General features: G+C 41.9%; 1 protein-coding gene across 1 annotated transcript in view; it reads left to right on the top strand.

The window, feature by feature from the left end:
- The first annotated feature begins 255 nt into the window (after nucleotides 1-255).
- Nucleotides 256-15,739, top strand: part of SLIT3 (slit guidance ligand 3) — a 480,366-nt gene continuing 464,882 nt past the window's right edge. The window contains exon 1 of the mRNA XM_017825656.1: nucleotides 256-772. Within this exon, the coding sequence (XP_017681145.1) occupies nucleotides 588-772 (185 nt within the window). The 5' untranslated portion in view covers nucleotides 256-587. The remainder of the gene's footprint in view (nucleotides 773-15,739) is intronic.

Raw genomic sequence — 15,739 nt, 5'->3', positions numbered from 1 at the left:
TCCCCGCACCGCCATCCCCGCACCGCGCACAGCCCGGCGCCGCTCCCGCACGGACACACCGGCGCACGGACACGCCGGAGCGCGGACACACGGACACACGGCCCGGCCGGGGGGCGGCTGGCGGCGCCCCGAGGAGCTCCCGGCGGCTGCGGGGCGGCCGCGCAGCCCCCTCCGCGGGGTTACCTGCCCGGCCCAGGTGGGGCGGTGCGGAGCGGAGGAGGCTGTTTCGGAGGGTGCCGCCGCTTCTGATGGATGTTTTGTGTGTGTTTGCCTCCGCTCCCGGGTTCTCTTTCATGTGAGGACGCGTCTGGCTCGAGCTCTGTTAAACTATCTGCCTTCTGGTACCGGCCGTAGATAACAGAAAGAAACCTGAGCCCGAAAGGCAATTCCCCACCTTCTTCCACCTAACGTGACCTTCTCGGGCGCCTTTGAAGCTTTGCTGGTGCTCCGGCGATGATGGCAGTGGTGGGTTCCCTTGGGCTGTACTAAGAGCCTCTTGTTTTCTTTTCCCTTTCTTAGAGGCATTTCATCTTTAAGGGCTGGCTGCTCGCGCACACTTTTATACCCACCGAAGCCATCAAGAAACCATGTTGCGTGGTGGAAGAAGTGCGTGTCTGTGCCTTGGAATGATCTTGAGCGTTTGGAGCTCCGTGACTTGGATGCCTGTAGGAGGATGCCCGCATAAATGTACATGTATTGCTTCCAACGTGGATTGTCATGGACTGGGACTCAAAACTGTACCGAGGGATATTCCCAGGAACGCGGAGAGACTGTAAGTAAAACCGTTAAGGGCTCCTCGAGTAGTTGTAGGAACACCTGGGACGAGTTTCCCAACACCTGCCTATCAGTGCAGAGTACTTAGGAACAGGAGTTTCAGTAATCCAACACGGATTAATGTTTTCGGGAGGGAAGGGGAGGAGCTTTCCAGGAGTTACAGCGATCCTGCCGCTGTGCCTTTTCAAAAAACGGTCGATTTCAGAGTTTCACGTTTTTTAAGTTTCAGTTACCGTCTGATTGGGTTTTGCAGTGACTTGCTTGTAATGGAGCTGGGAGCCGTACCTGGAGTGCTCCCCGCTGTAATCATTGTCAGTGCAAACACCAATTTAATATGCAATTAGAAACCTGGATGTTTTCACCTGGTGGCAGTTTCTCCTTACTCTCTCAGTATGGCGATTTCATCACCATGGAAAAACCGCCTGCTGCCATAAACTAATTCAAATGGAGAAGAAGTCACATTAAACAGCCTCTAATTTCTCTTTTAAGCTGCTGCGGGGAAGCTGCTTGTTTAATTTTTAATCTGCTTCAGGGTTTATGATAGTAATGTAACGCTGTGGGGAGCAAGGAGAATAGGGAATGTGTTCTTAGCAATTCCTCTCTGTCATAAGTCCTTATGAGTATTTCAGTCGACTCCTTTTACTTAATAAGTTTCTAAGGAGAAAGCTGAAAGCAGACTCGAGCTTTGTGATAGTGTTCTGGCACTCAGTTGGTGCAGAGGACGGCGTCTCTGACGTTCTTAATGCATAGCAGATGGCACATTTCAGAGAGTGCCCGGTGCTAGATATGAAGATGTCCAGAGTGGAATGTTAAACAGAGCCCCAGCCCGGCTCTGCGCTGCTCCACGCATGACCTCAGCAAAGTGCACTCGCTTGTGCCTTATGTGGATTAGCTGATAACTTAAAATGTTTTTGAACTTGTAAGCAAACGCTGGAGATTGTATGGCCTGACTTCCTGTTTTATTTCCTTCTGGGTCATAGAGTTGGGGAAACTTCAAATTTTCAAGCAGTTTTTTTTCCTCCGAGGAAGAAAGCTGGATGAGGTTACTAAGCAAACAAAGTTTCTGTGCAGAGAGCACTCCTAAAGGCTGAGTTGTGCCCCGGGATGGAATTTTATAGTATCCTTGGCTGTTTCTAAATGCGTTTTATAGTGCTGAGAGCTCTTAAATGACAGCAATATGCAGCTTTCTCACTACAGTATTCTACCATCTTTGATGTTTTGAGGCCATATCAGCCTTTCTGTTAACCCCAGCTGTGTGAGCAATCGTTTTCAGATGTCAGTGCTATAGAAACCTTAACTTCTGCCTGAAACTGTGAAACTGTGTACTCTAAAATCGATGGGTAGCAACCTTGGCAGTTCAGGGCCAAAAAACCACACCCCGATCCTGAAACAACAAACCCCACAACAAACCACTACCAGAGTAAGCACTGCCAAGGCAGGCAGAGTGTGTGTGATAACACGGATGGTTTAAGAGTCAAAGGCTAGAATTAAACTTCTAAATTCCAGGTTAAAATGATTCATGAGTGCAAGGTTAGTTGGCCACCTGAGAAGGACTTCAAAATGCTAATTTGTTATTGCTCAAGTTTAGGGGGAATAAATGAACGTCGTTGCCAGGTTTCATTGGTGAGAACTTATGTAAGAAAGAGCTGAACTTGCCTTGCCTCCTGCAGGAAGCTGAGCCAGGAGAGGAAAGCTCTTGGCCTTGGCATGTTAAGTGTTAAAAAGACTAAAGAAGAGTGTAATCACTGTGCTCTTGGTCTTGTTCTTTTTGGTGTTATTTACAGATTTAAATTTTAGATTAATGGCTGCATAAAGAACAATAGTAGCGATTTCACAATATTCAGTTTGAATATTTAACCTAGAAGATACCACCACTGATAAATATGAAATGGAGCCGTGTTGGATGGTTTGTTTGGTTTGTTTGTTTTTTTTTTAATAGTGTATTATTGGAGCATTCAGTGGCTGAAACCTTGTGGAAATAGGATACAGAGGATTGCGTAGTAACGCATTAATCCATATTTTTAAACACTGTCTTCAGTTTTCATCCTGTCAGTCCATCGTGAGCCTTTCCCTGGTTTTAAAATGTTCCCTGACATCGTCATTACAACTGTGTTTTAAAGCTTGTGTCAATTCTTTCAAGTCTAGTTATCTACTAATTGCACTAACTTGAATTTTCTAGAGTAAGCAGCAGAGAGAAAAAGACTGAATTCCTTTGAGTCTAATTCTGCTCGTGGGTGAAACATCAGTCAGCCACAGGACATATCAGAGGATCTCATTTTCCCTGTGGTCCACAGCAACCTGTAACTATTTATGACATAGCAGTGGGTTGATGTGTAGTCTTTAACTAGTATGTTTAGCTTGTAAATAAGACCAAATTGATTATATCTAAAGTGATGAAAATATTTCTCATCTCAGAGAAGTGTTTATATGTTGGGAAAATCATCTTAACAAGTTTCTTGATGGCCACACACTGAGTGCCTTTTTCAATTGTTATGCTCTGGAAAGGTATTTACTTCTTTCTGCATTCTCTTGAGCTAAAAATTCCACATACCTGTTCAAGTTGGAAACTTTTTGCTTTAATTAGTGAGAGATCTAATGGCACCACTTAAAATGTTTTGCCACTAAACTTCTGGAGTTATGTTTGGACAAATGTTACAGATTGTTTGGGCTAGTGGAGCCAAGTTAAATATTATTCAAATTTGTGTTAATATGAAACCCAGGAAAACTGAAAATATAACATAAAGGAAACAATGGGAAATATCTTTAGGGGGAAAAGAATTTCTTATTGAGAAGTTCTATTAAATGAACCAGCTTTGATTACTGATTCTTCATGAGGAATGAGATGCACATTATTTTCTGAAGGCTTTGAAGGTGCACTTTTTGTGAGGAGTTGTACCTGTGATCTCTGTCTTGAGGGAAATGCACAGATTAACCAGTGATCACAGAAAGAGTTGTAAAACTATCCTATACTTTTTTCTTTTTTACACAGATTCATCTTTAATAGTAGTTTTGCAAATATAGCAAGTATTGCTAGGTTTGGGTTGCAGTTTACCTTGTTATTACACTCTATGATAGTCTTCTAATTGTGTGGTAGAGATTGAAGCTTTGGCTCAGTTCACTTTCATGGAGAGCTAAAAAGAGGTGAACACCATGTACTGCTGCACAACCAAATTACTCGGTCTGGACAGTGTAAGTGGTGAAGGAAATACTTGTCACTTCCAGGAGTAACTTCCAATTATCTTCGTTCTGGGGAAAGAACCCTTGGAATAGCCATCGTCTCACACAGGAAGAGAGACAGAAATTAGGTCTAAGACTTCTCCTCAAGTTGCAAAATGTGATGCTCCACAGAGGCCCTTGAGCAGGATGATGGAGCTGACCTTGTGGCTTGTCATCAGGATTTACTGGTCCATTCCACATTGTGAAACAACATCCTACCAAAACCAGAAGTTTGTAGACCTTTTGTGTTGAGGAGGAAACTAATGATTTCGTAGTGAACTTAATTCTTTTATTTAAGCTATGCAACTGATAAGACCTTCTGTCTTACAAAGGCAGCACATTTAAGGATATGTAAATACATCCATGAAAATCCCAAATATTTCACCTTAATGAAAAGTTCATTAGAATTGCCTCATCAAAGTCCCCTAATCAGAATTTGCTTAGCTGTGCTTCAGTTCTTGCATGTGATTATTTATGTAATTTTTCTTTGGTGGAAAAATTTTCCATCTGCGTAAAATATTTTACGTGTGGCCTTTTGTAACACTTAATAACGCTGATAGTCCAGTTCAGTTTGAGATGAGGCGTGAATGCAGCGAGCAGATCAAAGCCACCTGGCTGACAGTTGTATTTTTGAGCTCTGAAAGGGACAAGTGACATGGAGAAACTGCTCAGGAACCTTCTGGGTCGGTGTCTGCTTTCTGTTGGAATGGAAAGCCTGAGCCTTTGTGTTTTCCCTTCCATTCGTGTCTGGTTATCTCCTTGTCTGTTAGCAGCACATTATATATGTATAAAAGTTCCTTTGGAGAATTTAACCATGTTTGAGTTCTTGATGAGTTTATGTTCAGTGGCTTAGAATCTTGTTTAATTGATAGCTCTCCCGTGTTAGTCATTGCTTTGTTTTGCCTTTCATTTGAGGGATTCTTTACCTTGCTAAAGTGATAAAGCTTGCAAGACTAATCTGTTCTTTGCTTTGTCTGAGCAGCTAAATTGAGTGTGTCCACATATAGGTGCAATTTAGAAGCTTAGTCATCTGCTTACTCCTGAGTTTTCATGTGGTCTGGGGTTTCTGTTACACAAATATATTATTATGGTGGTTTTGGCCTAGGTGCATTGAGCTGCTGAAGTTGCACTGGCTTGTAATAAGTCTTCAACTTCCTCAAGTTTGTCTCCAAATTAAATGCAAGCTCCTGTCTTGAATGCTTCCATATTGCTGCAGAACACGCTGTTAAACACATGCAGATATAATTATAGTGACTCTTACACTGACATTCTGTTTTTCTAGAGCTCTTCCCACTAGGGATTACCACTCATTTGTTTGTGCAGTAATAGTCTCCAAAACCTTGCGTGGAGCATTTCTCAGTTTTTTCCCTAGGTCATGTGTCAGTAAGTAGATGTACATGGCTTTGGCTTGGAAGAGCTTGTTCTCAGAGGGACTGATCCTGGGAAAACTTGGCTGAGCTGCTTAATTTAATGTTGATACTTCTCTTTATTAATACAGTGCTGTGTGTGCTTGGCTGGACATTGCCCTGTGCTTGTGTAGGATCAGTCTTGCACTATTACATCTGTTCCCTCGTTTTGAAGTGATGGAAGCAGGAAGGAGGATGGAATCAGCTGCTGTAAATTGGTAGCTACAGAAGCAGAGAGGTGGCCATTGTCACGTTGTCTGTATTTATTTGCAGAGATTTGGATTAGGTTCTTAGATGAAAGACCAGACTACTTCCTGCAGAATTTTTTAATGAGTTGCTCCGAGACTATTTTGGTTCTTTTCCATGTTCTTGAGCAGATGAGTGGTGATTCATGCGAAAGAATTAGGTGAAAGGAAAATTGCCCCTCTAAAAAACAACTGTTGTCTTTTAGGAAGTCCTAAAATACCCCTGATGAGTATTGGTTTTTTATCCCTGGAATTTGTGTTTGTATGAGTCTGTGGAAGTGTGTACCAAAGACTACAGGTGTAGCTTACCTGTAGGAATGGGTTGTGAGGCCAAAAAAAATTCAACTCTAGTATATTTTATTGGTTTAGTAATTGTATAAAACTCAGTGTTGTAAGCTGTCACTTGACTGCTAAGAAGTCATTTGACCTTTATAGTCAAAACTACCTGTAATCTTTTGAATATCACTACCAAGTTTGTTTGGGTTTTTTTTTCTTTTTTTTTTTCTTTTTTTTTAATTATTTTTTTCTGGTGTTTGTTTGTTTTTTGTTTGGTTTGGTTTTCATTTGGATTTTTAGTGTACAAACATTTCCAGTTGTGTTTAAAACAAAAATAACTTGTCCTGTGTGGATGTTAACTTGTGATATGATTTATTGCCTGCATTTCAGGAGTATTTAGGCTTCTTCTCAACTTCCACAGAACAGAAGGAAAATGATTTTCCCAGAGAAATCTCACAAGATGCTTGGGAATAATGATAGGGAAAAAGGACTTGTCTCTAAAAGAACATTTAGTGAGTAAGTTTCAGTGATTGTATGTTAAGAATTGAGCTTGTTTGCTGGAGAGACTGTTCAGGAGGCTTAAACCAGGATGTGTTCCCTCCCAGGAACTAATAGTTAAAATTACTTGAAGCTTAATTTTTCCAGAACTCTTGATAAAGTTTGAGTGGTGCCCACAGTGCTTGATTTCCCACAGTGTGACTGTGAGCAAGTGGCTTCTCCAGGACCAGCAGATCACATCTTAGTTCTGAGTAGAGCCAACATTGTGGTGGAGGCTGGATGGTGGCACCTGTAGGAATCAAAACACACATCCACAGCTCTCTGAAGTGGCTTCTCTTTTCCTGCTTGGCTTATTTACCACTCCTGCAAGACAAAGCAGGGATGTCTCCTTCAGGGTGAGGCACAGCAAGTTTCTAACTTCAGGTGAGGAGGGAAGGATTTCAAGGGAAGTTTTGGGGAAAAGGCTAAAGTGAACCTCAAATGGCAAAGCTTTTTCAAGAACAACATTACTGGCAACGTCATGGAGAATGACGAGAAGTGTGGCAAGTATTTCTTCAGGTGTTTGTCTATCCAGATGTTCCTGTACAGGGATGTGCAGGGGAGCAGTGGTGCTCACAGATGTTACCATAACAGAGGTCAGTTTTGTTCCCCATCCTTGTGAGGTTTGACACAGGCTGGTGGGATGTGCATCCTGTCCTTGGCTCCTTTCTGGTACTTAGGTGGCAATCTCTTCTCGTTGATTCAAGTGCATTATCATAATTTTAGATGGATTTTGGCCTAGGACTGCTGTTGTCACTCCCATCCCCTTTTATGTTCATTAACAGGTTTTGTTTGCCAATGTAAAGCTATATCAATTTGACTTTTTTGTCTGTTTTTAAGTCATTTTCAGGGTAAGAAAGGGCTGGGTTCTAGTCACATTTGGCTTGCAATATGGCCCAAGCTACTCTGTTTTCAGTATTCTCCAAGTCTTTTCTCCCGAGATCTGTAATGCTCTATTTCCAAATCTGTTTTCAATGTTGTGCAGTCAGACGTATCATTAAGATCTTGAATGGTTCTCATCAGTGACAAGGACTGCTTCTTCCCTATTAAGAAATGGCTTTGTAAGCAATTGTCAGTCTTTTCTAATGGTCCTAAATACATAAAAGATCTGTCTGCCTATTTACAAAAGGGAACAGGTCTGTGCTCTCGCGCTCAGAGTAAATTTTAGATGAGTTTAAGGCCATTTCTGTAGAAGGGGAATTTAAGAGGGTGATTTTTACCACTGCCAGTTATTTTCAGCTTTTTTTTTCCCCCCCCAACTGAATCTGGTCTGTCAGTTTTCTCTGTCAGAATAAATTTGCCTGGTATTCCAGTTTGACGCCATCTGTTTGATGGCTGCAATCTATGTTTTTCATCTTATGATTGATAGATTTTTGGAGCTTTTAATTAGATTTTGACTTTTCCAACAGTGACTTGCTGCTTTTCTCTAAGACCTTAAGTTCATGTCTCAGGTGCAAATAAGAATTTGGCTAGGGGTTCAAATCTCCTTTGCTGTTGCTGGTGAAGAAGCATTTTCAATAAACATGGATACAGTTAAAATGAGGCAGAAAACAGAATTTTAAAGTGGATCTTGTCTTGACTTTGCATCAAGAAATGTGGAAAAGCTGTCTGAAATTTACTGCTCAGTTGTTTACAGGATTGGTGTTGATCAGCAGCCCACTTCTACCTGTGTTTTCCTGAAAATCTGCAATACTGCTGCAGAAGTGATTCCTAAATTCTTATATCAAAGCAGGTGATACATGGAGAGTCCTCAGGAGACTCCTTGGGAGAGTCCTCTGTTTCTCCTGCTGGGATCCCACTGTGCCTTCCTGCCTCAGGGGTGTGGTGAAGGATCAGCCTTGTGGGATTAGTACCAGGTTATTAATGAACACACTCAAATGTTTTTGGAGTCCAGGCAACACTGAGGATTTTGGGAGGCAGCCTCCTCTTGTTGATACCTTGCTGGCTGCTAAGTTGAGCCCTGGTCATTCTGCTCTGAGGTGCAAGGCTTTTAGCAGTGATACCACATTTAGGACAGATTTTTTTAGACTATTTGGAGAGACTTTAACCCTCTCCTGGTCGTGGGGATGCTGTGGTGACACCATGCTGTGACTGCACACAGGCAGTCACCCAAAAATACAAGACACGTGAGTTGCCTGTAATTCTTGACAATGTTTTCCCTGTGAACCTGGACAGTAGTTTGAGTCTACAGGACACAGGATTGGTGTTTCAACCAGGGCTACATATAATGGGAGGGATAAACTGCTGTGGAGGTTAATGATTTGGAGATCAGTAACCCATTTTAACAGCCTGGGAACATGCTTGGAGCAGGTGTGGGGAGGATGAACTCCATTTCTGAAAGGTTTTTTTTACCTTTTTTTCCATGTTGGGGTTTTCTTGGGAGGAACCGTCCTCAATTTAAACAAAAAGTTTGTTTTGCAAGGTTTTAAATTTACTGTAATTTTAATTCTATCAGTTAAAAGTATGTCATGCCAGGTAGGCTGAATTAGAGTTGAGGGCAGTGCCTGCTGTACTGCTCAGTGCTGTTTCATCTGCCTGTCTTCATCCCTTTGCTCTTTTTCCTTTGCAGAAAACCCTTTGGGAAATCTTTGTTTGTACAGTGCTCAACAGGAGAAATCTTGAGCTATCATGAGGGTGCTTTTAGGCCTGATAACTGAAATGATAATAAACTTTATATTAGTGAAGCTGAGGTTCTGATCTCCAAAATCACAGCACTATCAAATGGAGCTTTTAATGTCTGTCTCCAAACTTTTTTTTTTGTCCCCAGGAGCTGGAATCTGTCAAGATTGGCTGCTTTTCTGGGGAGTGGGGTGGTACTGGGGGCGAGGGAGGCACAAAGTGGAGGGAAGAGTATGGCAATCAGCTTTCTCATGAAATGTGTCAAAAGATAAGCATTTAACTATTAAGAAAAGAACATTTTGATAGCAGAGGCATAGGTGCATGCTTGTGCAAGCTAATAGTTAGGGGACTGTTTCTGAATCCTTGGGGGTTTTATTAGTTGGTCTCTATTCCTGAGGCAGGTAAGGAATGTGCTAATTAACTGATACAAAATACATGTGTTAGTAGACTGTGAGGTATTACTGGTGGGTGTTGTTGTGAGACCCTAATAAATAACCTTGAAAGCTTCAAAAGATGGTGAGTTGTGACCCTGATGAAGCCCCTCAGATCACATTAAAGTGAAGTATTTTAAGTCATTCAGCCAAACTGTCCTAGAGAATTGTCTTCTCTGACGTTTTCTCTGGGTGTGCACTGGGCAATAGTGAGCACTTGTGCAGGTATTTGAGCAGCTTTTTAGGTTGAAGTAGTGCTTGGTTGTCTGTCTGTCAGAAATGGTTTTCAGCATTAGCAGAAAACATGGTTGCATGTTACGTAATTCTGACCTTATACAAAAGCTTGGCTTGACTTGGAAAAGCTTTTTCCACAAACAACTGGTCCCAAAGTAGAAAAAATTCAAATTCCTAACTTTAGTTTTCCTTTGAAGATAACAAAAAGCTCAGCCAAAAATGGAAGACACTTCCCCTAGAATTTTGCAATCACGTTCCTTGGGATGTGCTGTCTTGTCCAAGATGAATGAAGAAAGATATTCTCTGTGTAAGAATATAATTTATCTTTATATTAATGATTCCCCCCTTATAAGAAGGAAATAACAAGCAGCAGTTTTGATGGCCCATTCTCTCTGTTTTAGGATACAGAGTGTAGCATGTAAAGCTCCTATAACAGATGTGATTGCATGACATCCAGCCCATTACAAGTAATCCTGTAATATGTGTGCTGCTTGTCCACAGCTATGGAGACACCAATGTTTAATTAAAGCAGTTGTGTTGTTTAAATATGACTCTGAGAAACTTCAGCAAGAAAAAGCTGCGTCCCGAGAGCTGTTTAAATGCCTCGTGCCTTCCCCTGACTCCTAAAGCATGTTCTGCCTGGACTTTGGTGGGAACTTAATTTGGGGATTTTCTCCAGATTTATCCTTTGGCTGTGTGATGGTTTTGTTTAGACTGGGGAGGCATTATATTAGGAAGGGGTTTTTTTGAAATGCTGATTTTTGGCAAAACCTGGGTGAAACATCTTGGCTTGGGGAGGGTGGTGGTTACAGCACCAGTGAGCAATGTGGGAGCTCCTGGGTCACAAGGTTCTGTGGAATAGCTGTGGAGGGATGAGAAGAAGCTCTGGCAGTCTCATCCTTTTGAAGTGGTAGAGCTTGTTAGAGGTGATGTTTTAAGAATAGAGCTGGGGAGCAAAAAAAAAAAAAAAGAGAAGTCATTGTAAGGGAATGGTACAGGGAAGCAATTGTGCATTTCTGAAATGCCTGAATAAATGCAGCAGGGGAGGTAAGCTGGAGATGGGAGTAAGGGGGTGAGACAACCTGGAAGTAAAATTCTTGGGCAAAGAAAACTTGTTTTCCAGTAGTGGAAATAGATATTGAGAAATAAAGCCCTGAGGGAAAGGGCTGGTTCTTCAGAGAGATGAAAACACACATCTGGATATAAGTTCCTCAGATAAGAATATGAAAGTGTAGAAAACAGCCCAGTGATCCTTTGGAATTGTGAGTTTTGATAGATAACATATGAGAAGACAGCAAAAGATAAGGAGCAGTCAGAGGTTTTATGATTTTTTTGGGGTGGGTTGTTTGGTGTTGGTTTTGGTTTTATATTCTTTTTTTCCCCCTGGAGACTTCTTTAGCTAATTGCTTATGAAGTTTTTTTAGATGGGTTACTCCCTGTTGATGTGAACTTCATTTTATAGAATAGATATTTTCCAAGGTTGTTCTTCAGGTATGTAATAGGGTGAGTGCAAAGTGGTTTTATAAGCATGAATAGTTTCAGTAACTTGAAACATCAGATTTGTGTGCCAAGTCTGTAGGAAAACTTGAGTTTTGAGTTCATTTTGCAAACATTGTGAAATCAATTCAGCTTTACTGCAGCAAGTCTGCTGTTGAAAACCAAAAGTGGGATGAGGATGGGGAGACAAGGAAGGTGGGAATCTACTTGAGAGTGAAGAAAATTGTTTGTAAATTGGTTGTAATGTCTGGTTGGGAAATCCAAGTCAATATAAGCTTCCTTCAGAATTTTATTTTACGTATTAAAACTGTTCAGTGTCTTTTGCTGCAACTTCTTGGCTTCATCTGCTCCTTAGTGGCCACAGTAGACCTGTTACACTCAGTGTGGTGGTATTTGGAAGGAATAGAGTTGGTGAAACTGGATGCTTTATAAATTAAAAAAAAAAAAAAGAAAAAAACCACCCTGAACGGCAACAAAAAGAGAAACCACAAACGTAAACACAAAGACCTCTCTTACCTTTCCAGGAAAAGATCTCCTGGGAAGAGTTTCTAGTCTGTGCATGTCTGAAAGGGAGCAGGGTGATGAAACCAAGGCTCGATTTTTCATGCCAGACTTCACTAAAATCATTTGTTTGTTGGTGGAACTTCTTTCCAAGTCATCAAGGATTTACAGCAGTCAGAAGCAGGTGTGAAATATTTCAGGTCCTAAACATGGAGTTGTCTGTGTTACTGAAGAGCACCTAAACACAGAGCAGTTTCCTCACTGTGAGATATTCAGTCTCACACCATGTCATTAAGTGAAATCCAGAATTAAATGCAAACATCAGACACTGTCTCTGTGGAATAAAGCAATGTGCATTTTGCTCAAGTTTGCAGAAATGTGGTGGTCTTTTTTCCCCTAGATGAGTCCAAAACCGACAAAGATGGAAGCACAGGCACTTTTGTCATATCCTGATGAGGTTGTCCATTTGATAGTTGAGTGAAAATGTGGCCCAAAGAATGTTTGTTGTCTGATTTCTCCCTGTTTGGCTGCTTGAGCTTTGGAATTGCACTGGGCTGATCTGACCACCTGATTGATGTCCATATAACCAGCTGGTGCCCGTTGGATCTGAAAGATGAGCTACAGTTGTAGGAGTTAAGTAGCAGTGGCTAAATAAAACCAAGAATTGAAAAGAAATAAGTAAAAACCTGAAGTTTTTGTATATGCAGTTGTTAATCTTGGTTGGGCTTTTTTAATATGAATTAAAATGATACTTGAGCTAATATGAGAGCTAATATGACACAGAACTGTACTTCTTTCTCTTTATAATGTGCACATCCTGGCTTCTTCATATGAAGCCATGTTTCTGTAGCAACTGTATTTTAAAGTATTTCCTATAATTTTCTTTGTGCTTCAGATTTAAAGCTTTCTACCAAGCCCTCAACTCCCCCCAAAACAGAAAACAACAAATATTTGTTTTGCCCTCTTCTTTGTAGAAAAGGTAGGACCATAGAATCTTTAAGGTTTGAAGGGACTTCAGGAGGTCTCCTGGTCCATCCTCTGCTCAAAGCAGAGCATGGAATTTGGGCAGGAGGGTGTCCAGTTGGATCTTGAAAACCACAGCACCTTTATGAAACCTGTTCCTCAGCTTGACTGTCCTGACAGCACTGAGGTTTTTTCATGAACAGCCAGAATCTCCTAATTTTCAGGTTATGATCATCGTATCCCTTCCCCTGTGTTGTACCTCACTGAAAAGCCCTGCTTTTCTGAAAAGCCCTCTGTTTCCAGACTGACCCCTCTGGAGGTGCTGGAAGCTGCTCTTCCATACCCAAAGCCTGCCCTTCTCCAGACCAGACAAGCTGAGCTCCCTTAGACCCAGCTTTTGTAGTCAAGCCCCTTGATCACTTCAGTGGTATCTTCCTGGCCTTGCTCAAGTCCATTGGGATCTTTCATGGACAGAGGGGCCCCAAACTGGACTCAGCATTCCCTGTGGGGTTGAGAAAGAGCCTCTTCTCTATTAATCCAGAGCTGTTATTTCAGTACAGAAGGCAGTCAGGTTGCTCAAACATGATTTAACTTTGGTGGATCTGTGCCTTTTCTCAGTCAGCTTCTCTTCTGTTGGCCCAGAAATTTCTCCCAGTGGTATTTGCACTGACTTTCCCAGTAACAACAGGCTGCTGCTGCCCAGTCTGCACTTTGCCATGTCCTGCTTCTAGACTTTTTTCAAGGCAAAGGTAGTATTTGCCTGGATCAGAGATGTCACAGCAAGGCTGTGCTGTATCAGCCAGATCTCTGCACCAGCAGATCAATCTTGTTTTCCCACAGGCTCACATGGGTCACGACTTCTTAGGTGATGCTTGACTTGATCCTCTGCTACTACTGCCTGTTCTCTCCTCCTTGAACACAAAGACCTGAGAGTGTGTCAGTGAAGACTCAGCTCAGAGAGGGCTTTGAGCACCTGCTCTGTCACTAAACCATCACATCTTGTTTATTATTTTATAGCTAATGCTCTGCTAGAAGCTTTCCTTGATGTCCCTTGCCAGTTTGAGCTCCAGCTGAGCTTTGACCTTCCTCTTACCATCCCTTCATGTCTGGGCAGTGTTTCTGTGCTCTGTGAACTGTGTGTTCCCCCCTCTCCTGTGCTGGAGCTCTGTCTGAGGTGCCCCTTTACCCAAGGTGTGAACTGGCACATGAGGTAGTGCCAGTACAACCTCCAGCTGTTTAATTCTCTCTACAGACTCTCTTTGTCTTCCACAAGGGCACAGGTGACACTGCCAGGTGAGATCTGGGACACATCAAGAGTAGCTACAGGAGTTTGGGAACAGAGGTGAAGGACAGAGGAGTGTAAAATGTACTGTTCAGCATTATTCTGTCAGCATAACATTTCCTTTCTGTATAATCAAACCTGCAAACTCTAATAATTAGACAGGAATTCCTGCAGGCTGAGACAAACATGTATTTCCTTGGAAGAAGCAGAGTACTTGAATTACTCAATCCATTATGCTGCTCTCTGTGGGCCTTAGGTATGACTTCCACATGAGTCTGCTCAACTGGAAATTCAGCCACTGCACAGGCTGCAAAAAGTCGGTTTGGGGTTTTTTTTTCTTGATGTTTTTTAACATCTGTAGCTTGCCAGATAACTCTTTTTTTTTTCTTATTTTTATGAGGATGAGGACAGAAGTGTGTCACCTGCAAGCAGTTCCAGATCATTTGGACACTAAAATGTGTGTTATTAACCAAGCACTGCTGTAATGGACTTGGGAATGGAGAGCTTATTCGCAAAATTAGGGCACTTAACCTTTAGGATCCCTTTTCCCATTGTTCAGCCAGAAAGAAAACAGTCTGACTCATACCTGACAGCCTCTGTAATCACAAGGAACGATCTCACTTTTTTGCCTTAAAAGCCGTGTGGTGGAGGTGTGTTACAGAGGTGGGAGGGACTGCAGCACAGGGTTTGCACACTCCAGCTGTTGTGGGGCTATTTAATCACTGTTTCAATTTTCCTGGGGGCTGAAGCTATCCGGTGTCATGTGGTGCTGTCCAACAACTACAGCAGAAATTATTAAATGTCGAATTCTGAGTTAATTGATATTCTGGCTTAAGATCCCCAAACTGCTGGTGGTTGTGTTTTCTCTGCTAATATTCCTCCACCCATGACTTATTCTTACTGCAGATCAGGCGAGGGGTGGTCTGTTTTCTCCTACAAACCAGGTAGTTTAAGATCTCCCCTGAACCTTTTATTTAAGTTCAGCAGCTCTCTCATCCTCTGTTCATTTGTCACATGCTACATGGAGGGCTTTAAATCTTTTTCTTCCGAAGAACTGGATGATGTGAAGTGTTCAGAGTGTGCCAGTCTTTCAAGAACTCTGCAAAGGAGCATGAGAAATTCTTTTTCTAAGTCAACTGTTTAAGAAGAAGAAAATCACTTAAGGCTTTTAGAGTCGAAATGTTTTTTTTTTTTTAAAAATGAAATTGCTTCAGCTGAATTTGATTTTGAAGTTGTTGTCTTTCTTTACAAGTGATGTTCGTACTTGCCCATGTGACTTGGAAACTACTGGAATTTGTGTGTTTCATAAAATCCAGTCCCAGGAATTCATTTCCTGCATTGCAAAATATGTTAAATCTGAAGATATGCAGATTGTGCTGCCAGAGGGCTTCAGGGTAGCGTTATAATTGAGTAGTTTATCACAGTAACTTTGAAGTTCTTGGACTGAAGGCATAGGAGAATTGCCAAGTGCTTCCTATAGGGAATATGGTCATTTAAGGTTAAGAGGCTGGTGGCAGTCCACAGCCATTAAAGGCAAATTAGCTGCATAGCAGAAATCCTGGAAAATGGTTAAAATAATAAAACAGATACTGGGTGTGTAAAGACTGCAAAGGGCAGCCAAAAGCTACTCTGTGGGTACATTCACACATGGGAGTGGGTTTTTGTCCTTTTGCTGGTTATGGTTCTTGGTGTGTTCCCAAACTAAGAACTAAAGCACTCAAGAGAGGAGGCTTTACTGAACAGCTTTTTGCCTCCAGC

This window comes from Lepidothrix coronata, unplaced genomic scaffold (genome assembly GCF_001604755.1).
Source record: "Lepidothrix coronata isolate B3197 unplaced genomic scaffold, Lepidothrix_coronata-1.0 Scaffold121, whole genome shotgun sequence".
Classification (NCBI taxonomy): Eukaryota; Metazoa; Chordata; class Aves; order Passeriformes; family Pipridae; genus Lepidothrix; species Lepidothrix coronata.
The sequence above is the reverse complement of the archived record's forward strand: the minus strand, read 5'-3'. Positions and strand labels throughout refer to the sequence as shown.